This window comes from Heteronotia binoei, chromosome 2 (assembly GCF_032191835.1).
Source record: "Heteronotia binoei isolate CCM8104 ecotype False Entrance Well chromosome 2, APGP_CSIRO_Hbin_v1, whole genome shotgun sequence".
NCBI lineage: Eukaryota > Metazoa > Chordata > Lepidosauria > Squamata > Gekkonidae > Heteronotia > Heteronotia binoei.
Genome location: NC_083224.1, coordinates 98,487,598 through 98,511,288, shown reverse-complemented (window position 1 = coordinate 98,511,288; position 23,691 = coordinate 98,487,598). Strand labels below are relative to the sequence as shown.

General features: G+C 44.6%; 1 protein-coding gene across 1 annotated transcript; it reads left to right on the top strand.

Moving 5' to 3' along the window:
• The first annotated feature begins 1,919 nt into the window (after positions 1 to 1,919).
• Positions 1,920 to 23,337, top strand: UROD (uroporphyrinogen decarboxylase). The gene is made up of 10 exons (XM_060231725.1): positions 1,920 to 2,068; positions 4,735 to 4,847; positions 5,197 to 5,276; positions 13,672 to 13,734; positions 13,860 to 14,057; positions 14,852 to 15,013; positions 18,072 to 18,209; positions 20,493 to 20,593; positions 21,464 to 21,530; positions 22,377 to 23,337. Exons 1-10 carry the CDS (start codon positions 2,046 to 2,048, stop codon positions 22,563 to 22,565), a joined length of 1,134 nt encoding a protein of 377 aa, XP_060087708.1. The 5' UTR covers positions 1,920 to 2,045; the 3' UTR covers positions 22,566 to 23,337.
• Positions 23,338 to 23,691: the final 354 nt, after the last annotated feature.

The following is a 23,691-nucleotide window of genomic DNA, read 5'->3' as shown; positions in this document are numbered from 1 at the left end:
TATTTGCTGAACGTTTCAGTGTTCCACCTTTGTTATGAGGATGTCTTGAATGCCCAACACTGCAGAAGGATGTCCCATTGCTGTGGAGCCTATCCTCAAAAGGGCAAGTTCTGAGCTTTACAGATTCAGTTCAAGACATCTTCTTCAGAGTCTGGACACCAGGAACGATGGATCACAGCACAATGTCCTTGTAAAGCTGCAGTCCTAAAGCTGGGGCTTTTCCTGAGCAGGAACGCAGTTCCAGCTGGCTTGGTGTCAAGGGGTGTGGCATAATATGCAAATGCGTTCCTGCTGGGCTTTTTCTACAAGAAAAGCCCTGCTTAAAGCTATCCCAAAATTACTTAGTACCTATGCCAGAGCAATGCAGAAATATGCCAGCATGTGTCAACAGAGATGCACTGGTGTAGTACCCCAATGACTTGCTAGTGTTTGACTGAACTGGTTTTACTGTACCAGCAGAGTGGCCAGAAATGGGTTGTGCTAGGAGTAGGATGGGGTGTCCTAGGCACTCTGTGTTAGCCCATTGCCATAATATTACACAGCAAAAAAAGAAAGAAAAGCTGGCATAAGTGTGAAGTCTCTTCCCTGCTTCCTCCAACGCCTACACAACTGCAATGCAGTTTAGGACATGGACTAAAGATCTAATTACATGTTATGTTTCCCTTGGGATCCCCAGGTTGGCTCAAGAAACATCTTTGAGAGTTCTGATGTTCCAGGGTTTGTGTGGACCCTGTGAGCGTTCCAAGTAAACAACCTATAGGACAGTACACTGCTAGGCAAGTGGGTCTTCCTGAGTCAACTGAGTCTCTCTGTCTGTTAAGTGCTATCAAGTTGCTTCCAACTTAGGGCAACAATATGAATTAATGTATCCAAAATGTCCTATAGTTAACAGCCATTCTCAGGTCTTGCAAACCAAGGGCTTCCTTGATGGATGGAATCAATTAATTTCATGTTGGGTGTTCCTCTTTTTCTGCTGCCTTCAACTTTTCTTAGTATCATTGTCTTTTCCAGAGAACCTTGTCTTCTCATAATGTGACCAAAGGACAGTAGCCTTAGTTTAGTGGTTTTAGCTTCTAGGGAGAGTTCAGGCTTGATTTAGTCTAGAACCTGCCTGTTTGTCTTTCTGGCAGTCCACGGTATCTGTAAAACTCTCCTCCAACACCACATTTCAAAGGAACTTACTTTCTTCCAGTCAACATTTTTCAACTTTCACACCCATACATAGTAATGGGGAATAGTATGGCATGAATTAACTCGATCTTGGTCACCAGCAACACAAGGATCTTTTCTAGCTCCTTCATGGTTGTTCTTCCCATTCTCAGTCTCCTGATTTCTTGGTTGCAGTCTCCCTTTTGGTTGATGATAGAGCCAAGGAATAGAAAATTTTGAATAATTTCTTCATCATCAACCTTAAAGTAATTCATCAGTGGTCACTACATTTATCTTCTTGGTGTTCAACTGTAATCCTGTTTTGGTCCTTTCTGCTTCAGTAGTGGTTTCACATCTTCACTCTTCATTTTGGAATGTGTCATCATAGGGAGAGTGGTTCAGAAGCAGTTTAACAGTTTATTGCTGCAGCCCAAGGCTACCCTTCAAGGATTCCTCTGCCTTATCACCATTGGAACTGTCCATTCTCTTCTGCTGATGTGACTCTTGATCTCCAAAGACTCCAATGCATCTTGGTCTGGGTGGTCTCTCAGTTATGATTGTAGCTGGTCTCTTTTATTTCCTAGCCTTATTGTCCTGCTTCAGCCATGAATTGCTGGGGGCTTGGTGCAGCTTCACGTCTCTCAAACATAGTGTGACTTTTTAGTTGACCCTAATAATTATGGTGGTCGCAGTTTTCCCTCTTAGTGATCTGCTACAGCGAGCATTACGGTAATCTTTGCTGGTAAAGGAGGGAACAGTGGGCGGCTACTATAGGCAGCCAATCGCGCCAGCTGGGTAGGACCCGGAAGTCGAGAGGAAGGGGGAAAGCAGCTCTTGCCTCTGTGGAAGGGCAGGAATGAGAGGCCGGGTCAAGCCGCAGCGAGAGAACCAGGAGGATGGAACAGAATGGAGCGATCGTGTGAGTAGCAGCTGTGGAGTCGAAGCGGCAGCGCTCCCAGGGCTTGTTGGGTAGCGTGGGAAGAAAGATGAGCTTTCTGAGCAAGGAGTGGACTCATTTGTTTAGGGGGGCGGCATGGGTTGGAGTAGTTCATTCGCTAGAACATGAATAGAGCATGGCAGCAGCTGCTGGCAATTTGGAAGGGGGTTGCCACCTTTTTTTAATAAACATTTTTTTATTGCTGCTGGAAGGGAGAAATTCGTCAGCGGACTTTTTTCTGAGGTACTGATGAATATCTGTTGAAAGTTCGTTGGTCTTTCAGCTGAACAAAGTTTGAGTGGCAACTGTAAGACCAACAAAATTTAATTCTGGGTATAAGCTTTCGTGTGCATGCATGCACACTTCCTCGGGTACATTTAAACAAATTTAATCATTCATACCCAGAATTAAACTTTACTGACCTTAAAGGTGCCACTGAACTTAAACTTTGTTCTGCTGCTTTAGACCAGCACAGCTACTACCCACCTGAATCGGACTTTCAGTTCTTCAAAAATAGGAGACTTACCAGAAAGGAGGGGTGGGGGGATTTTTCAGGGGTATAGCCATGTTGGTCTGTAATAAAAGAGCTAGATTCTAGTCGAGTATAGCCCTAGAGACCAGCAAGCTTTTCAAAGTATGGGCTTTCAAGAGTGAAAGCACTCTTCATCAGATACAAGTAGAATTGGAGATTCCTGAGCCCTTATACCCCAGTCAGGAGGCTGGAGAATATTGCAAAGAAGGGAGCCAGGATGCAGAGGTACAATGCAAAAAATTAAAATATAAAAAAGTGGTAACCCTACCAACTACAATCCTGCTGTTTTAATACTAAGTTGGGGAAAACCTATCTTGTGTGAAGAGGCTTCTCCTTGCTGTGCCATCTGTTTTGTATAAGTACCAGCATGTCAGAGATGGGCACTGGTGTAGGACTGTTCCATCTTGCTTCATTTCCTACCACCAACAAATGATGGTAAAGAGCAGAAAGGTAGCATCATTAAAGCTGGCTTGCTGTACTTGGGCTGGTAGGTAACCACACAATAGCTGAGTTAAGAGAAATTGGGTTGGGATGATACTTTAAGAAGCACTGAAGCTGTAGAAGGCAAAATATTTTCTGTGTTGTGCAAATAATTACATAGAGGGTTGAGATACTGTAAATGTTCAGGGCTGGGGAGTCTAAACCCTTGCTGTTTCTGGCCTATCTGACACTTCCATCAGACTGCTTGATGCAAGGTTGTTGTTTTTTTTAACATCAAGACACTTTAGCTGTTCTTTCATGATTGTGTTGAGGGTAGTGGAAGAATCTCCCCATTCACTCATATTTACAGATAACATAATGCTAAATAAACAACTGCCACCTCTCGCTGGCCTGCTTATAATTACCTGGAGAAGAATCTTGAGAGTCCCTTGGACTGCAAGTAGATCAAATCAGTCAGTCTTAAGGGAAATCAACCCAGACTGTTTCCTGGAGGGTCAGAAGCTGAAGCTCAAATACTTTGGCCACCAAATGAGAAGGGAGCACTCACTGGAGAAGACTCTGATGCTGGGAAAGACAGAAGGCAAAAGAAGAAGGGGACGGCAAAAGATGAGATGGCTGGACAGTGTTACTGATGTAACAAACACAAATTTGAGCAGACTTTGGAAGATGGTGGAAGACAGGAGGGCCTGGTTTGACTTTGTCCATTGGGTCACAAAGAGTTGGACTTGACTGTGTGACTGAACAACAACAAAAAAGGTGGTACAATGTTTGTGCAGTCTGTCAGAGTGAGCTGTGATCATACTAGAAACTAGTGCCTTTGCTGTGCCCACGCCCCTTGTCCCCAGTCGGTCCTGCCTGCCTCTGATAATGTAATCAGCAGCTCTTCCATGGGCTGGCCTGAGGTATTTGGAGGTTTTACCATTCACACTATTAGTCTGTACAGGAAAAGCTTGTATGAAGAAACAAAAGGGTCTATGGCATCCCAGTTGCTGCAACTGTGTGTTTCAGGAAAGAGCAGGGAGATGCAGGTGTGAGAAAGGAAATCAGCAGTAAAGTATATATTTTTCCAGGTTCTAGTTCTGCTGCGTTGTTCTGGCCAAGCCACTTTTCACTCCTTTTTTTCTCATCAGTTTAATACTTTAAAAAGAATGCTTGCACCAGAAGGTGCTCATAATACATTCAAGAATGCAGGGCTGGTTCTTCCTGGAGCAGAGCTGTGGGACATTTGCACGTGTGGCTGATGCACATAGGCTTCACAGTTGGAAGATGAGAAAAGAATTTGCTTTTGAGTGAAGGCTCATAGTGTACCTCTGAATGTTTGTATTTCCTTCCTCATTGTGAAACCAGGAACACACACAGCCTTGACATCCAGGTGGAACTGAGCACTGGCATTTTTAGTACCAGAAAATGAATACGAGACACATTTGATTGCCCCAGTAGTGACTTGCCTTCAGAGACATGTTTATGATGCTGGGAAGTGGTTTTAAAATTCATAACTCTGGACCACCTGGCTTAATATTTGGGAAACAGGGGGATTAACAGTTGTGCTCTATACAGCTGAGCAAAAAACTGCAATTGACTATTTAATCACCTACTGCAGGCCTGAAGTTTCAAAGCACAGTGAGAGGTGGAGACAGTTTTCAGGCTAACACTTGGCTCTGCTTTCTTCAATTAGTCCCACAGGATTCCCTCAGCTGAAGAATGATACATTCCTTCGAGCAGCACGAGGAGAAGAGACAGAATACACCCCAGTTTGGTGCATGAGACAGGCAGGAAGGTATCTCCCAGGTAAGTGAGGAACTTTGGGGCTGTCTGTTCGAGAAAACCCACCTTTGTTGAGGTGTGTTACCTTGAAAGAGAAGCAAATTTCTCTGAAAAAAGAATATTATCAAGGTCAAACCTTAGAGGATTCCAGTAGTCCAGTTTTAGTGTTTGCCCTTGAAACGAGTGTGGGAGAAACCAACTGACTGAATTGACAGTTGCTGTCCTATGTCTTGGGTATTTTCCTTATAAAATCTCTCTGATATGGTTAGCTTTTCTGTTTCCTAAGTCCAGTTCTTTCTAGGCTAGGCTCCATAGGAATTTTATGCCCTCTGAAGAACATTTTCTTCCCGGTAATTCTCTGACCTTTTTGCAGAGTTTCGTGAAACCCGAGCAGCTCAGGATTTCTTTGCTACATGTCGTTCACCAGAGGCATGTTGTGAACTTACCTTGCAGGTATGTGGAGCTGCTGGAGGGAGACTTCCTTGATCTGCTAGAAATATTCTCTTTTATTAAAACAAGAATTATTCTTACTCTCAGCCCTTGACCGGAGCTGATTATACCTGTATCAAAGTTGGCAAAAATTCTGTCACAATGAAAATCCAATTCTATTCTTAAGAACATATTATTTGTGTTTACATTTTCATTATATATGTGATAAGAGGGGATCTGAAAAAAATGTGGAAAAGTTGCAGGCCAAAAAGAAGGAAACTTCCTTGTCTTTCCAGCCTGCCTTTCTACCCCCCCACACAAGTTTTCTCTGTCTCAGAATTTGTAGCTTGGGAACTTACCAGTCTTTATCAAAACTATACATTGCTCTTACTGCTTTCCCCATTACTGTAAGAAGCAACAACAAACCACATGAAAGTTTGCTTTTGACATAATTCTGTGTATCTGAATTGTGTGATGAAATTATAAGGAAAGTATAGGAAAACAAGCATACAAGTGTTTTTCTGCATCCCATGCGAGGGGGGGGGCGCGTCCAGAGCCAGTGAAGCCACCCAGTCTGCAACATGGTCCATTGTATTTATTTTAAAAAGGAAAGGCTGCCTTATGCCCTTGGGGCTGTAAAAGTAGCATTTAGTATATTAAAATACTACTGGTATCTTCCAGATCTGTGAACTGTTCTAATACCATTCTTTGCTTTTTGCCTGATTCCCCTAGGACTGTTTCAGGCCAGGAATACAGTGCTAGGGGAAGGTGTTGAACTCATTTTGTTATGAGGGCCGAATCTGACATAAATGAGACTTTGTTGGGCCGGGCCATGTGTGCATTTATTTAAAATTAGGTAGCAGCGATATAAATTTTATAAAGGACACAGACAAACACAAAGTTTTTAAAAAACTTAAAACATTAGCACTCTTAAAGGTGCTTGCTTTGTATCTCCCCTGTGCGATCCAGGGAAGGAAGCTCTGGTTCTTTCCTTCCTTCCACAGGGGACCAAGAGGGGGAGAAGTCTCAACCAATAGAAGGAAAAAAGGTTTGCCTCAGTAGCTCTGCTGTACAATTGAGATAGCCTGGCAGAGCAAGCTATTTCTCACCCCTTTTTCCCCTAGGGAGGAGCCTCAGCCAATGGAGAAAACAGAGGCTTTGCTCTGTAGTTCCTGTGCGATTGAGCAAGTCTGGCAAAGCAAGCTGTTAAGCAAAAGGAAGCAAGAGGGAAAGAAAAGAAAGCAGATGACAGCCAGTTGCTCGGGGGCCTGATAAGAGCCCTCCGGGGGCCTGTTTTGGCCCCTGGGATGCATGTTTGATGCCCCTGGCTTAAACCATCTTATGATCTAAATTGCATACTTAAGAATGAATGTTTAAAAGCTGCTGAGAGCTACAAACATGTAATTTCCAAGGCATTTCTGGCTCAGCCATAGCCAGTCTTCTCTCTTCACTTTTGTTGTGCCTTCTCTTGGAGACTGTGGCATGCCTTGCGGGCATTGTGCCATCCTGTCTCACATCCTGCTTCTACCTACTATTTTGTCAGTTTGCCTCCTGTTGTTCTGCAAACATCCTGAGACTGGTCTTGCACGATGCAAGTTTGGCAAAAGATTGGCTGGTCATGAGTCTGAGAAAGACTGAGGCTGACAAAGGCTTAAGGAGCATGGCAATATTGGCATTTATGGAATATTGGACAGTGTTGGATCACAGTCTAATAGGCATTCTATTGATAAAGATTTGCCTTGTTCAGTTGATAGTTATGCTAGCAGTTGCTTGGAATCGCTCAGAGACTATTAGTTAGGAAATAGGTTTGAGCCACTGTTCCCTGAAGGTGTAAATTTCCTGTCCTATAGACTTCTTAGGGCTAAACTACACAATACATTTTTTAACAGGTCTCCCAGACCCAACTCACTTTCCTCACAGTCACACAGCAGCTGCGGGGAATGTCCTTTTAAAAGTCCTCAAGGGGCTGACTTCGCTCAGGGCTGCAGTGTCAGGGTGAAAGTCTTCTGTTCTCCCCCCACCCCCCAATTTCCATGAGCTGAAGTGTCCTGGAGGAGTCACTTTCTTTGTTTGGAGGTGGGCATGCAGTGTTCCATGCATGTACCGCTCCTTCCCTGGGGGCTCCTTTGACTTGGAAAAATGACTCAGGGGAAGGCAGGACCCCTATGCTGCCATCCTAAACTGAACTGAGCCCCCACCATATTAAACTAACATTCCTGTTACTGAGTCTGGACTTAACTCATTTAAAAATGAATTGTGTATTGTGGTCCATAGATTAGCTGTAACCAGTTGATATAAAAATGCACTGTTGAGGCTACAAATATTATCTAGGAAGAGTTGTGAAAGAGAATGCCAAATCAGTCAAGAGGTATGATAGGAATGTTAATCTGATAATAGAATACTACCCTTTCCATAGGAACATGAAATGTTTGGAAGAGCAGTTTTAATACTTACATATCAAACTGCTTATTTCAAAAGTGATCAGGTGTTGTGTTTCAAGCGCTAACCTTACTATTTCTTTCCTTTGTATTCATTTCTTTTGAACATGCTTTTCCCCATAATTTTTCCTTTGCTGTACTTTTTGCTTAATGTGAGTATTATTGGACATTTTATTTCTGCTTTTTAATCTGTTTTTATTATATATTTTCTGTGTACATTACACTAATATATTCAGTTGCCTTTTATCAACTGTACAAATTGCTTTTGAGGTCTTCAAGTTACTATTTTAGACACCTTTGTTAACCTTTCCCCCCAAAGACTTTTTTCTCCACATAGACTTTTTCTTTCTGTCTGTCTGAAACTTCTGTTAATGGCTTTCACATTCCCTGTTCTTTGTTCTCTTGTGAAAAACACTGCTGGCTGATTTCCCCACCTCTTTCAAATTCTATTTATATAATATTTCCTTCTGCTTTTCAGTATGCTACCTTTCAATATTTTGTTCAGTGTTTATTTGTTTGACATTGTTTATTGCTTTTAAAATTAATGACTTGTAAATTAACTTGAACATGTCTTTATTGTAGCTTTAGCACCCCTTTCCCTTAAAACAGTACTTTTATTTATGCTTTTTAAAAGTTGCTTTTGAGTATCTTCCATCTTTTTGTTATGTAAATCTGTACTCTCATTACTGTGTTTCCTGGAAAACAGGTATCTGGTTTGGCCTGTAATAATATTTTCTCTTACAGTTCTGCAGGATTAGCTACAGTATGTCACAGAAATGAGTACACCCCCTCACATTTTGTAAATATTTAAGTATATCTTTTCAGTGACAACACTGAAGAAATGACACTTGGCTACAATGTAAAGTAGTGAGTCTACAGCTTGTATAACAGTGTAAATGTGCTGTCCCCTCTAAATTACACAACATACAGCCATTAATGTCTAAACTGCTGGCAACAAAAGTGAGTACACCCCTAAGTGATGATGTCCAAATGAGGCCCAAGTAGCCGTTTTCCCTCCCTGGTGTCATGTGGCTCGTTAGTGGTACAAGGTATCAGGTGTGAAGGGGGAGCAGGTTATCGCTCACACTCCCTCATACTAGTCACTGGAAGTTCTACATGGCACCTCATGGCAATGAACTCTCTGAGGATCTGAAAAAACGAATTGTTGCTCTACATAAAGATGACCTCGGCCAGGGGTGGCCAATGGTAGCTCTCCAGATGTTTTTTGCCTACAACTCCCATCAGCCCCAGCCAGCATGGCCATGCTGGCTGGGGCTGATGGGAGTTGTAGGCAAAAAACATCTGGAGAGCTACCGTTGGCCACCCCTGGCCTAGGCTATAAGAACATTGCCAAGACCCTGAAACTGAGCTGCAGCACGGTGGCCAAGACCATACAGTGGTTTAACAGGAGAGGTTCCACTCAGAACAGGCCTCGCCATGGTCGACCAAAGAAGTTGAGTGCCCGTGCTCAGCGTCATATCCAGAGATTGGCTTTGGGAAATAGACATATGAGTGCTACCAGCATTGCTACAGAGGTTGAAGGGGTGGGGGGGGGGGTCAGCCTGTCAGGGCTCAGACCATACGCTGCACGCTGCATCAAATTGGTCTGCAGGGCTGTCGTCCCAGAAGGAGGCCTCTTCTAAAGATGATGCACAAGAAAGCCCGCAAACAGTTTGCTGCAGACAAGCAGACTAAGGACATGGATTTCTGGAACCATGTCCTGTGGTCCGATGAGACCAAGGTAAACTTATTTAGTTCAGATGTCAAGCGTGTGTGGTGGCAACCAGGTGAGGAGTACAAAGACAAGTATGTCTTGCCTACAGTCAAGCATGGTGGAGGAAATGTCATGGTCTGGGGCTGCATGAGTGCTGCCAGCACTGGGGAGCTACAGTTCATTGAGGGAACCATGAATGCCAACATGTACTGTGACATACTGAAGCAGAGCATGATCCCCTCCCTTCAAAGGTACCATCCCTGGGCAGGGAGAGGGGGGGGTCTTGGTAGTTGGTGTTTCGATCCTTAGACAAGTAGACAGCTGGGTGGCAAAACCACGTACTGACCGTATGGTGACTTGTCTGCCTGGTGCGAAGGTAGCAGACATTACGTTTGTAGTAGATAGGCTGATAGACAGTGCTGGGGAGGAGCCAGTAGTCGTGGTGCATGTTGGCACCAACGATGTGGGGAAATGCAGTCGTGAGGTCCTGGAGGAAAAATTTAGGCTGCTAGGCAGGAGACTTAAGGCCAGGACCTCCAAGGTAGCCTTCTCAGAAGTGCTACCTGTTCCACGTGCAGGGCAGGAGAGACAGGCACAAATTAGAAGTCTCAATGTGTGGATGAGACGATGGTGTAGGGAGGAAGGGTTTAAGTTTGTTAGGCACTGGGATGCTTTCTGGAACAAGTGGGAGCTGTACAAAAAAGACGGTCTCCACTTGTCCCCAGATGGAACCAGGCTGCTGGTGCTTAAAATCAAAAAGGTGGCAGAGCAGTTTTTAAACTAAATCTTGGGGGAAAGCCGAAATGTCTCTGGTTCGGGAGGACTCATCTCATAGAGATGAAGGGTTAGCTGTTACTTTTCTACCGGGTAATGGATCAGAGTTGTCCACTGAGATGGTGACAAACAGTATGGACTGTCTGCCAAAGTCTCGAGGCGACAGGAGGAAGGCTGCGGGCCTATCTTGCCTGGGAAATTATAGATGTTTGTATGCAAATGCTAGAAGTGTTCGAAGTAAAATTGGTGAGTTGGAATGTTTAGTGTTGGGAGAAAACATAGACATTGTGGGAATTTCAGAAACTTGGTGGAATGAGGAGAATCAGTGGGACACGGTGATTCCTGGATATAAATTATATCAGAAGGATAGGGAGGAAAGGGTTGGAGGTGGGGTGGCTCTGTATGTCAAAGAGGGTATACGGTCCAGTAAGACTGAGGTCAGAGAATTAGATTCCCTTCTAGAAATGCTTTGGGTTGAAATAGAAGGCCCCAAAGGAAATTTAACTATGGGAGTTTGTTATCGCCCACCAAATCAAAAGATAGAGGACGACTATAATATGATGGAAGGCTTAAAGATAGTGGCTAGACGTAAAAACTGTGTCGTAATAGGTGATTTTAACTACCCACAGATTGATTGGGTCAATATGTATTCTGGTCGAGAGAAAGAGATTGAGTTTCTTGATGCTCTCAATGACTGTGCTATGGAGCAGATGGTCTCGGAACCTACCAGGGGTGGGGCAATCCTGGATTTGGTTCTAAGTAATGCCCAAGACTTGGTGAGAGATGTAAAAGTGATCGCACCGTTTGGGAACAGTGACCATAACGTTATTGATTTCACCATTTGTATAAATAGAGAGTTGCCCCAAAAGACCAGCACAAACACGTTTAACTTTAAAAGGGGTAAATTCACTGAGATGAGGAGGCATGTGAAGAGGAAACTGAAAGGAAAGGTAAATACAGTCAAAACCCTTGGGAAAGCTTGGAGGCTATTTAAAACTATAATCATAGAAGCTCAGAAAAAATATATACCACAAGTTAGGAAAGGCACAAACAGGTATAAGACAAGGCCTGCATGGTTAACAAACAAAGTAATGGAAGCTGTAAAAGGTAAGAAGGACTCCTTTAAGCGGTGGAAAGCTAGTCCAAGTGAGATTAATAAAAGGGAACACAGGCTGTGGCAAATCAAATGCAAGACTGTGATCAAGCAGGCAAAAAGGGACTATGAGGAGCATATTGCAAAAAACATAAAGACCAACAATAAAAATTTCTTCAAATATATTAGAAGCAGGAAACCAGCCAGGGAGGCAGTGGGGCTCTTGGATGACCAAGGGGATAAAAGGATTACTGAAAGAGGATAGGTAAATGGCTGAGAAGCTGAATGCATTTTTTGCCTCCATCTTCACTGTGGAAGATGAGAAGTGTTTGCCCGCTCCAGAACCACTAATTTTGGAAGGGGTGTTGAAAGACCTGAGTCAGATTGAGGTGACAAGAGAGGAAGTCCTACAACTGACAGACGAATTAAAAACAAATAAGTCACCAGGTCCGGATGGCATACATCCAAGAGTTCTGAAAGAACTCAAAGTTGAACTTGTGGATCTTCTAACAAAAATATGTAATCTTTCATTGAAATCTGCCTCTGTTCCTGAGAACTGGAAGGTAGCAAATGTCACCCCCATCTTTAAAAAGGGTTCCAGAGGAGATCCGGGAAATTACAGGCCAGTAAGTCTGACTTCAATACCGGGAAAGTTGGTAGAAACCATTACCAAGGACAGAATGAATACGCACATTGATGAACACGGGTTATTGAGGAAGACTCAGCATAGGTTCTGTAAGGGAAGATCTTGCCTCACTAACCTGTTACAGTTCTTTGAGGGGGTGAACAAACATGTGGACAAAGGAGACCCAATAGATGTTGTTTACCTTGACTTCCAGAAAGCTTTTGATAAAGTTCCTCATCAAAGGCTCCTTAGAAAGCTCGAGAGTCATGGAGTAAAAGGACAGGTCCTCTTGTGGATCAAAAACTGGCTAATTAATAGGAAGCAGAGAGTGAGTATAAATGGGCAGTCTTCGCAGTGGAGGACAGTAAGCAGTGGGGTGCTGCAGAGCTCAGTACTGGGTCCCATGCTCTTTAACTTGTTCATAAATGATTTGGAGTTGGGAGTGAACGGTGAAGTGGCCAAGTTTGCAGATGACACTAAGTTGTTCAGGGTGGTGAAAACCAGAGAGGATTGTGAGGGACTCCAAAGGGATCTGTTGAGGCTGGGTGAGTGGGCGTCAACGTGGCAGATGCGGTTCAATGTGGCCAAGTGCAAAGTAATGCACATTGGGGCCAAGAATCCCAGCTACAAATACAAGTTGATGGGGTGTGAACTGGCAGAGACTGACCAAGAGAGATCTTGGGGTCGTGGTAGATAACTCACTGAAAATGTCAAGACAGTGTGCGATTGCAATAAAAAAGGCCAACTCCATGCTGGGAATTATTAGGAAGGGAACTGAAAACAAATCAGCCAGTATCATAATGCCCCTGTATAAATCGATGGTGCGGTCTCATTTGGAATACTGTGTGTAATTCTGGTCACTGCACCTCAAAAAGGATATTATAGCATTGGAAAAAGTCCAGAAAAGGGCAACTAGAACTATTAAAGGGTTGGAACACTTTCCCTATGAAGAAAGGTTAAAACGCTTGGGGCTCATTAGCTTGGAGAAACGTCGACTACGGGGTGACATGATAGAGGTTTACAAGACAATGCATGGGATGGAGAAAGTAGAGAAAGAAGTCCTTTTTTCCCTTTCTCACAATACAAGAACTCGTGGGCATTCAATTAAATTGCTGAGCAGTCAGGTTAAAACGGTTAAAAGGAAGTACTTCACCCAAAGGGTGATTAACATGTGGAATTCATTGCCACAGGAGGTGGCGGCGGCTATAAGCATAGACAGCTTCATAAGGGGGTTAGATAAAAATATGGAGCAGAGGTCCATCAGTGGCTATTAGCCACAATGTGTGTGTATATATATATATATGTGTGTGTGTGTGTGTGTGTGTGTATATATTTTTGGCCACTGTGTGACACAGAGTGTTGGGCTGGATGGGCCATTGGCCTGATCTAACATGGTTTCTCTTATGTTCTTAAAGTCCCAGGTTCAATCCAATTAAAAGGATCAGGTAGCAGGTGATGTGAAAGATGTCCACCTGAAACCCTGGAGAGCTTCTGCCAGTCTGAATAGACAATACTGACCTCGATGGACTGATGATCTGGTTCAGTGCAAGGCAGCTTTGTGTGTTCAGATGAGGGCATACAGAATGGCAGCCGCTGTGTTCCAACACAAATACTGTTCTATTCATGTTCCTCTTTGGATTCAGAGATATTGCAGATATTGCCTTTATGTTTTCAAATACTCTCCCTGCAATCAGATTTATTTGCTTTTTTTCTTATGTTTACAATTGCAGACTGAAAATAAATTATGTTATATTCTTTGCTGTTCTTTCTTTCAGCCCCTGAGACGTTTTCCTCTAGATGCTGCTATCATCTTCTCTGACATTTTAGTGGTCCCCCAGGTAAGAGATGCTCAAGGACCAGGCGTATCTCATATAGTGCCACTTGCCCCTGCCCAGGTCCTTCCCTAGAGATAGGTTCCTTGGATACTGTATGGGTTGTCAGCAGCATCCTGTTTTCCTGCCAGGCATTGGGCATGGAGGTGGTGATGGTGCCTGGCAAGGGACCCACCTTTCCTGAGCCATTGAAGGAAGTGGAAGACCTCCTAAAACTCCGACAGAAAGTGGATGTGGCAGCAGAACTGGGCTATGTCTTCAAGGCCATCACACTGACACGACATAAACTGGAGGGGAAGGTGCCTTTGATTGGTTTTTCTGGTGCACCGGTGAGTTTGATACTTTGCATATGTATGTCTCTGAGAGACTCTATTAAGGCCAAGAGGATGATAAAGGCTGAAGTATTGTCAGAAAGCAATTGTGACATGCTGTCCATCTGTGTTGCTGCTTGAGGCCAAGTGGATTCTGAGTTTTACAGACTCATCGCTGCAACACAGCAGAGAGAAAGAACCATGGTGTTCTTCACCTAGGGACTTGGCCATCCTTCATCTCTCCTACACTAATATGGCCCAGGCTTCATATCCTGCCTTTCTACTCAGATGTTGAGTTTATGGGTTGATTGATCTTTGTGGAACTGGTGGGTAGATATTACTGTTGTGTCAGATGGCTGAAGCAGAAGGCCTTTGCTTCCTTTCATTTTCATTATTGTATACTGGACAGGAAAAGCAGTCCAGCACTGAGTAGTGATCATCTCCTCATACCTGGTGTTTAAGACTGAGATGTGTAATTTCTTATTTCCTTATTTAGGTCAAAATTATGAATGTTAGCATGTTTGGTTGAATTTGAGTACCAAAAGTGGAAACTGTTGAAGAATAGGAGCCTTGAGCAGTTATTTTGTTGGGAGAAAAGAAAACTGGGGAAACCTTGTTGTGAGAGCAGAGTTTAAAGCCAAATGCAGTTTCTGGCTTGTTGGAATCCAGCAGGGTCAGTGCTTGGTTCCAAACTGAACGCACAAATGGTTGAAGCAAATTGTATTTCCGGATTGAGGCTGGTATGGGCATGAAGGGAGGGAGGATTGAATTCTTTTATGCTCTTATTTCATTTTATATTATCTGCCCCTCAGTGGACCCTGATGACCTACATGATCGAAGGTGGTGGCTCCAACACAATGGCCAAAGCTAAGGCCTGGCTCTACCAGCATCCTGAAGCCAGCTGCCGTTTGCTTACTCTACTGACTGATGTAATTGTGGATTACCTGGTAGGGCAGGTGGCTGCAGGTGCTCAGGTGAGTAGGGAAAAGAGAAAGCATTAACTTTCTACTTGGAGGAGCTGTGAATTCTTTAGCAGAGAAAAGAGAAAGCATTAACTTCCTTCCTGGGAGGAGCTGTGAGTTCTTTAGCAAGCTCTTGTCACAAGCATGTAAGCAGTGTGGTAGACTGAACAAGAATACACCTGCAGTAACCCTTATCTGTTGTGGCCAAGGTACTGAAGAAATGAGGACAAATGAACCTGGTAAAGATTTCTTTCAACAAATCTTAAATCTTATGATTGTGACCCTGTTTATATTGCCCCCCCCAAGTCAGAATAAAGAGACGGACTCATTTAGATTGGTGAAACTATGGGCCACTTTATTAAATGACACAGCAACAGTAAGGGCAACCGAACTGCGGCCAGGTCAGGGCCAGGGGTCTCCTCAGACCGCTCCCCTGCCTTTTTCAGCGGGCGAGAGACCCGGCCCCCCAGCCGGAGCTGTGTGCCACAGCTCCCACCAGGTAGGCCCAGCAGGGAGGCTCGCACCGGAGGGCCCAGACACCAGACGCAAGTCTCAGCGAAAGGCACCCATCCAATCGAATCTCCAGGACAGTCTGCATTCACACACCTCTGGCCACACCCAAAGGTTGATTCTGCCAGACCCCTAACTCCCCAAAAGGGGGAGACTAGCCAGTCCTCCCCAGGCCGCATGGTGCCATAAACCCCGTAAAACCTGCCACAACTAAGGCCAAGTCTCTACTTAGGGCTTAGCACCCACCAGAAGGCCCAAAACCAACAGATCCCTTGCCACAGATCCCTCAGGAAAAGCATATTACCCTTCTCCGAGAGATGCACCCCATCCCCTAGGTAGAGGTCAGGATATTCTGTAGAAATATCTGGATGGGGCAAATAGTAGCCCAAACCACCCTCCAACGCCTTGCAAATCTCCTTATTCGCTCTGTAACGAGCCCTCTCAATCCCAGCTGGATTCCAAGCACAGCGCCACACCAAGCGCAGAATCATGGACGACCAAACTATAATGGTCTTGGGCCATCTCTTCCTAATGTACTTGAAATCATCCTGAGCTTGCAAGATCAAAGCCTTGCCTTTAATCAGCCTGAGATCATTCCCTCCCAGGTGAATAATTAAAACCTAAGGAGGAGGGCCCGCACACCCATGAAACAAAAGCGGGAGCAAGCCAGGCCACTGAAGACCCCGGCACCCCTGCCATTCCACCGTAACATATTTGCTGAGCCCCAGCTGAGAGCCAACAGCAGTTCTCCGAGCTTGATGTGCCGCCCAAAACACATAACTGTGCCCATAGATGAGAACTCTGCTCCTCCGGCCAGGAACAACAGCATCTAAAAAGAAAAACAGACAAGTTATAAAACCCAACCTCAAACTACCCCAGCTCCCCATCATAAACTACCAGTGGAGCAAAGGGCGAATATAACCTTTGTAAGCCTGAGACCGCCAACGGCCAAGGCGCTGGATAGACGAATTAGGATAACCCAAGGCAGCAGCCGTAGAGGCCGTGCCAATTCTAAAGGAATGGGTACCAAACCTCACTTCAGACAACCCCAGCAAGGCTAAGGCCCTGGATGTCACGGCCCAAGATTGATGTTTTGTCAGAGGGCTGCCTCCAAAATGACAAAACAACAACTTTTCGCAGCCTCCCCGCACAGCCAAATAGTCGGCCAATGTGGAAATGGGGCAAAGCTCCACATCCGAACAGGGACCCAACTCCAACACAGTCCCCATGCCCTCTTGATCCGTTTGGATCGCCGGATGGTAAGAATCGCCTTACCCTCCGACAACTTAATATCCCTCCAAAACAACACCCTTCCTGAAACATCACTCTTTGAGCTTGCCACTAGTTCACTAACCCTCAGCACTCCAAAAAAGGCCACCAAAGAGGCTGCGTGAAACAAAACAGCATTGAAATGAGACGCACAGACTGCACTCCAAACCCCCTTCAAACCCCTAAGAATGTCCGGAGACATAGGTGTCCTAGTATCAGGCTTAGGCCCAACCTCTCTGGACCAGCCTTCCAGCATCTTTCAAATACGAAAATCTGCTGTTTCCTCTTTGTATCCTAACGCTTTGCTAGCAAAGGCCAGCGCAGACATGTGTCCCCGAATTGATCGCACGGCCAGTCCCTTACCTCTTAAGGAAACACAATAATGGAGCAACTGCTCCATTGGGAGGGTCCAAAAAATCCGATACCCTACCTCAGCCCTAAAGTCTTCAAACTGCTGTACAGCACGTTCATAGGACTTCCTGGTGCTAGGTGCAATGGCTAAGCCTATCGCTCTGCAGGCCTCGGCTCTCCAATCAGCCATAGCTCCAGGGGCATTGGCGCCGCATCCAGATCGGCATCCGGGGCCAGCTGACGAAACCTCTCCATCTGTTTACGAGAGAGAGCGAAGCACGAAGAGAGGAATGACAGGACAGGGAGCAGAGGCTTCAGTATAAACGCTGAAGCCCCGCCCCCTCCAGACGCACCCAAAAGTGCGCCGAAGAGTCTGCTCTCCCTCTGGGGGGGGCAAAATCTCCCTTGCAGCCATGCCGCAATGTGGCAGGCTGCAGGAGGCTCCGGAAAGTAACCTATAATACAATATCTGCTATCTTTCCAAAAGAAAAAAAAGTCAAGAGCAAGTTTCAAGCCTGTGACTAGAGGTAAAGATTTGAAACCAGATTTCCATTAGTTTTGAAGATAATAGTCTTGAGTTGATGGCACCATATTTAGTACAAAACTATTATTGCAATATGCTCTTTCCCTTCCCAACAGTTTCAGAGTCCTGAGCTATCTCTTGCCCTGTAACAAAAGCTTCATATATTGGAAACATTAATGAAATATGCAGACTACTTTCTTATTCATATTTATACAGAAGTAAACTGCACTGATTTCAATGGGATTTCCAGGTAAGTGTGTTTTGGACTGCAGCTTAAGGCTATTTAAAATGGAGAACTTGTTCCCATTGCAGAATTTTAGGTTGTTTTCTAGATTTGTTTGGTCTGCTCTGTGATACTTATAGAAAGGGAGAGAAACTGCCCAAAAAGTGAAGAACTGATTCCTTCATCCTTGACAGGCTCTCCAGCTTTTTGAGTCACATGCAGGACATCTTGGGCCAGAGCAATTTGCAGAGTTTGCCATCCCATTCATCCGGTCCATTGCCATGCGGGTGAAGAGCAAGCTGCGGGAAAGTGCCCTGCCTGAGGTGCCTATGGTAAGAGGGCAGTTTCCTTGAGGTTTCTCACTGAGTTCTGAGCATTAGCATGTCATAGAGGCAGCCTGTCTGGAACTGACTCTGCAGCGACACAAAATGTTGCACTGTGGCTACGTAGAGGGATGGCTGCTGGAGCCCATACAGAAGATCTCTGATCTAGGCTACATAATGCTGACTTGTAAGAGTAATTGGATAGGGGGAAATACTGATATACATATGGGCACCCCCCCACACCAAGTGCCTTAGGGCTTGCAAAAGAAAAAAGAGAAATGGGCTTGCATAGCTTCAGTTTAGGACCATGCTTCTTTTATTAGGCTCTTGTTGTGAGAACTGAGGAGTTAAACAGTCTTTACCAAAAAATAAAATCCTCCACTCCAGACCAGTGGAGAGCCTGTGAGATAGGTCACTGTGCTTCCTTAGATTGAGGTGGGAACTTTAGAGTCATTATTGAGCTACCTGTCCGGCACACAGCCATTTGCTAGGGATGATTCTCTAATTTACCCAACCAGTGCTGGTAAACCTGGAGCATGTCTCTTTCTGGGAGAATAGTTGTACCACCAGCTTGACAGGCGGTAGTGTAGTCCTAGAGAAAGAAGGGTCGTGGACTGTGCACCAAATCCTTTGCTACTCTAGTGCCTGTGTCAAAGTCAGCTGACTTTAGAGATTGCTCCAGGATGACCCGAAGGGAATGGGGGTGGGGTTTTCCAGACTGCTGGCATATGTTGGTCTACCCACTGTCTACCCCCTCTACCTTTCTTCTTTCTCTGTGTTAACTTCTTTCAGGTTGAGGCTGCTGAGCCCTTCCTTAAGGTGAACATTTTTGTTGCAAACAGTTGCAATATTCTGTTTTACCACTAGAAGCCAGCAAAGGTATTCTAACTGCCAAACCAAGAAAGTTAAAACTCTTTTTGCAATAAAAATTGGAAGTTCCCTTCCCTCCTTGCAAAAGACCTGTTATTGTAAAAGAAAATGAAAGGTCCCCCATGCAAGCACCAGTTGTTTCTGACTCTGGGGTGACATTGCTTTCACAACGTTTTGACGGCAGACTTTTTTACGGGGTGGTTTGCCATTGCCTTCCCCAGTCATCTACACTCCCCCCCCCCCCCAGCAAGCTGGGTATTCATTTTACCGACCTTGGAAGGATGGAAGGCTGAGGCAACCTTAAGCCGGCTACCTGAATCCAGCTTCTGCCAGAATCGAACTCAGGTTGTGAGCAGAGTTCAGACTGCAGTATTGCAGCTTTACCACTCTGCGCCACGGGGCCCGTTATTGTAAAAGGAACTCCTTTATTCTGAAGTGGATGCAAATCTACTGGGAGGTACACTCTGGTGGTAGAGTCCTATTCCCCTTCATTGCAACAGCTCCTCGCTTAACAAAGCATTTTAATGCTCTTGCGTTGGTCCCAAAAGTTCTTTCATGGGAACAGAGGAATGAGCTCTCTGGAGTGAGCAGGGAGAGGTGCTGGCCTTGGTGTTACAGTTCCTCTTTAACCAGAAGTTGGATGAATTGGTGCCTCCCACATTTGTGTCTGTAGAGTTTGTCAGTCTTGGATATCATTGTGGTAAAGCTTTGCAGAAGTAGCTGGTGACTGTGGCTCTACCATGGCTGCCTTGTTTTGCCAGGGCGCAAAGATCCAAAACCTACTGGTTAATTGCCATTTTCTGTGAAGAGCTGCCTTGCAGGGGATAGAGGAGGGAAGAACTACTCTTGACATTGATGGTTTACTTTGGCCTTTGGTCTTCGATCACCTTTCATGCATATCCTCAACCCCCATTCTCCATGTGCCAACCTTTCTTTCCTTGCACATGATTTATATAAAGGATAGATAATAGGTAAACTTATTCTGGTCTTTGGTATTGATGGGTTATCGACCGGTTGGTGATGTTAGTATTAGGTGGGTGATGCTAGTTTTAGAGTTTAATGTGGACCTTTGTATGTTCCATGATTCCATGTTGTACAGAAGATCTGATTTCATTTTTAAGAGCCACAGCTAGAGTGGTGGTAGGAACAGGGTTATGGCTTTATGTCAAGCAAAATAGGGTTGAGAGTGTGCATGGTATCTTGTAACACTGGGGGGTAGGAATGATGGTAAGATTTTATTAGTTGAACTTTTTGTATCTCTTTGCTTTTCCACCTGAAATTATGTTAGATAAGCAGATACATGCAAAATGTGTGTCATCTATACAAATTGTAGCTTTTCTTGGGTGAAGAACTTGAGTTTCTCTAGCATGGAGTTGGCACAGCCCTGGTCCAAACATTGCTATCCTTTTCTCCCCCCTCTAGATTGTCTTTGCTAAGGATGCACATTATGCGCTGGAAGACTTGGCAGAATCTGGCTTTGAAGTGGTTGGGTTGGACTGGACCATCTGCCCCCAGGATGCTCGGTAATGAGAAATCAGCTGTCTTCCCTTAGTGGCCTGTAGGAGGATACCTAGCAATCCTGAAACACTTTCCTTTGTGTGTTTATTTTCCCCAGTACCATATCCACTCAGTTTCTTAGTCATTGTTCCTGATCTCTTTAATGCCTGCTGGAGAAACATCATAAATCATTGGTCCAATGAGAGGGCAAGGGGCAGATGAGAAATACTGGCTAATAAGAGTGGAGAGAACATTAGGGGAGGCCTGCAAGAAACTAGTAGCTATCAAGACTAGGTGTTCTTCTGCCCAAAGCCCATTCCCATGCTGTAAAATAAAGGGAGGCTGAACTAGAGTCATGCTTCCAGCCATGGGCTATGCTTCAAATATAATTGTTGGTTCTTGCTGCATGGTTTTTTGGTTGCAGTCTGCCTTGAGTCTTAGTGAAAAAGGTGACTATAAATAAGGTAAATACATCACTTTCTGTACAATAGGCCAGTTTCCCAGAAGACTGGATCAGAATAAGGGATGAGAACAGCCAAATGTACTTAGAAGTAAATGCTAAGCGGGACACAAAGTAAGAACTGGCTAAATTCTGCACTACTGTGCCAGATTGGTAACCGCTTTAGAGCAGGGGTTAACCAGCTGTAGCTGTAGAGGTTACAAGTACAGCATGACAGAGATTACTCTCCCTTGCTGCTGGTCCTAACATCTGCAAGCAGGGGTATTCAACTGTTTTTAACTGTTGTGGCTAACAGCCATTTATCTTCCTGTTTTGGAATCATCTGCACTGGTGATTTTAACATTTTGTGGTATGGAATTCAAGAAAACATTTCTCTTGCTTGAGTTCCTAAAAGGCCTTTCCCTGTCCCTAATACAGATTTTTTTTCTCTGTTCAGTCAAAGGGCAGGAGGACATATTACTCTGCAAGGCAACTTGGATCCATGTGCCCTCTATGCACCAAAGGTAAGGAGCCATGCTCTGGTTGGAGGGGGTAGGGGGCCACAAGCCTGTAGATTCTCAGCCCTTTGATGCATTCCCTGAGCTTTCTCTCCTACAAAGCATTGAAGTGTAGACTCCAGCAGGAGTTTTGAATAATTGCATAAGGTTAAAACATCTGGTCCAGCCAGCGGGGAGAAGCTGCCTTCCTCTGCTATGGGTTTCTTGTATCACCTTGGCATACTTTGTTTTTCTAGCTCTTTTCCCTGTAAAATGGTTTCAGGTCTTAGATGGAGACAGTGGATTGTGTCATGAATTAAGAATATAAAGTATTTGTGGTTGTGGGTCTTCTCTCATCTTGTCCCTGCCTCACCATTGAAACTTTTGCTAGGTCAGTGGTGCCTTGTGGAGAAAATGACACAAGTGCTGGAGCAAGCAGGTGGCGCTGGATGAAATCTTTCATTCCACTGGAGGAGGAAGTGCCACAGAATGAGGTTTCCTCTTCCTTGCTCTAGCCCATCACATGTCTTGGAAACTGATCCACAAGATTCCCTTAACTTCTCAGTGTTGTGGTTGTTTGTGTGTGTTTAGCCTTAGGGGGACAGCTGAGGAATGGTGTTTCAGAAGTGTCTTTGCTTTCAGTTCATAGAATGCAACTGTGTGTGAAAACTTGGCCACTGGAACCAGTTTAATAGAATATCGAGTGCAAGGTGAAAAGCTGCCTGACAGTTTTTTTCTGTATGGTTGGAGATTGGCAGCTTCCTTAATTGCAAGTGGAGGCTGCCTGATGTAGTTGCTGAAAGTTGAAGAAGCTGTTGTCACTAACCTTAATGTGGCTCCATTGTTACACTAATTCTTTGTCACTTTTGTCAGGAGAAGATTGGGGAGCTGGTGAAGAAAATGCTTGAAGGTTTTGGCTCCCAGCGCTACATTGCCAACCTGGGCCATGGCCTTTACCCTGACATGAGCCCAGAGCATGTGGGAGCCTTTGTTGATGCTGTACATATGCACTCTCGCCACCTCAACAAGCTGCAGAACACCTTGGGAGATAAGTCTTCATGATGGAAGGTGGACGATACACTGAGAAAACTGTGCCAGAAAGCAGTTAGATGGAGATGAGGTTATTTGTGAAATAAGTTTGAAAGCCTGTAGTTAGAGACAGGCATAAGAGTTAGAAAGCAGTGTTTTAAGACAACACTATTAAATTGCTTCCACCCCCCTCATCCTGGCATACTGCTTGAGTGGGGTTAGGTTGACAAAGAATTAGGAGTAAACATAGTTCATGCATGGCCTTGGGGGCAGAAATGTTTAGAGGGCTGCATCCAATATGCAAGCCGGTATCGGGGCTGAGAGACTCCAAACATTGGAATGGGAACTGGGCCCTGCAGCAGCAGGTTTTTTAATGACATGTTCAGGTAGTGCAACCCTTTATAGAGCCAAGTTTCATTCTCTTAGGACTTTGAAGCAAGGAAATTATTTTTTAAAATTTTTTATATCTACATATTTTAGTCATGCATAACTCAATCCACATCAGGGAGGAGACAAAACTCTCCCAGCTAGCAGGGGTGTGTGTGTGCTAACCGTAAATAACTTTGCTAGGATGAGGATAAGGAAGACTGTACCCAAGGCTCTTCCTATCTCTCCCATCTTACCAAAAGCCTGCATTTGTCCTGCTGTCTCTGGTTCAGCATTACGACGTTATTAATACAGAAATGGTTGGAGTGATACAGAGGTGGTATGAACTTCTGCTTCCTTTTTATTAAACATCAGGTCAAGAGGTTGTACACACAAAATAAAAAAAAAAAGTGAAGAATGATACTTCTGTGGCAACAAATACTGAGTGAGCTGGTTTGCCTGCCCCTGGGTCCAGATTTTTTTTTTCCTTTTTAAAGGATTTCTTGAAAACAAAATTGGAATCAAACAGTAGATAATTAATCCATATTTTCTAAGCTACACCATCCCAACCCCTCCCCCTTCACCCTTTAAAAACTAGAACACACTGGAACAGGAGGACACAAAGACACTTGGAATAAGGAAGAGCCATTTTTGCTTCCACCCACCCCCTTCCCTTCAATGGAACAAGTTCAGATTAAGATGAACTACTGAATGGTGGTCAAAGATGGAGTGGTAAACAATATGACCTGTCTGCAAGAGGGCACCAGCCTTACAGTGCCATCAAAGGCAGCTA

Bases quoted from the DNA above. Each gene is read 5' to 3' on its own strand.
- UROD (XM_060231725.1), top strand. From the start codon at position 2,046: ATGGAACAGAATGGAGCGATCGT. The intron at 5,277-13,671 runs GTATGTGGAGCT...TCTTTCTTTCAG, and splicing joins GTTGTGAACTTACCTTGCAG to CCCCTGAGACGTTTTCCTCT. The intron at 21,531-22,376 runs GTAAGGAGCCAT...CACTTTTGTCAG, and splicing joins GTGCCCTCTATGCACCAAAG to GAGAAGATTGGGGAGCTGGT.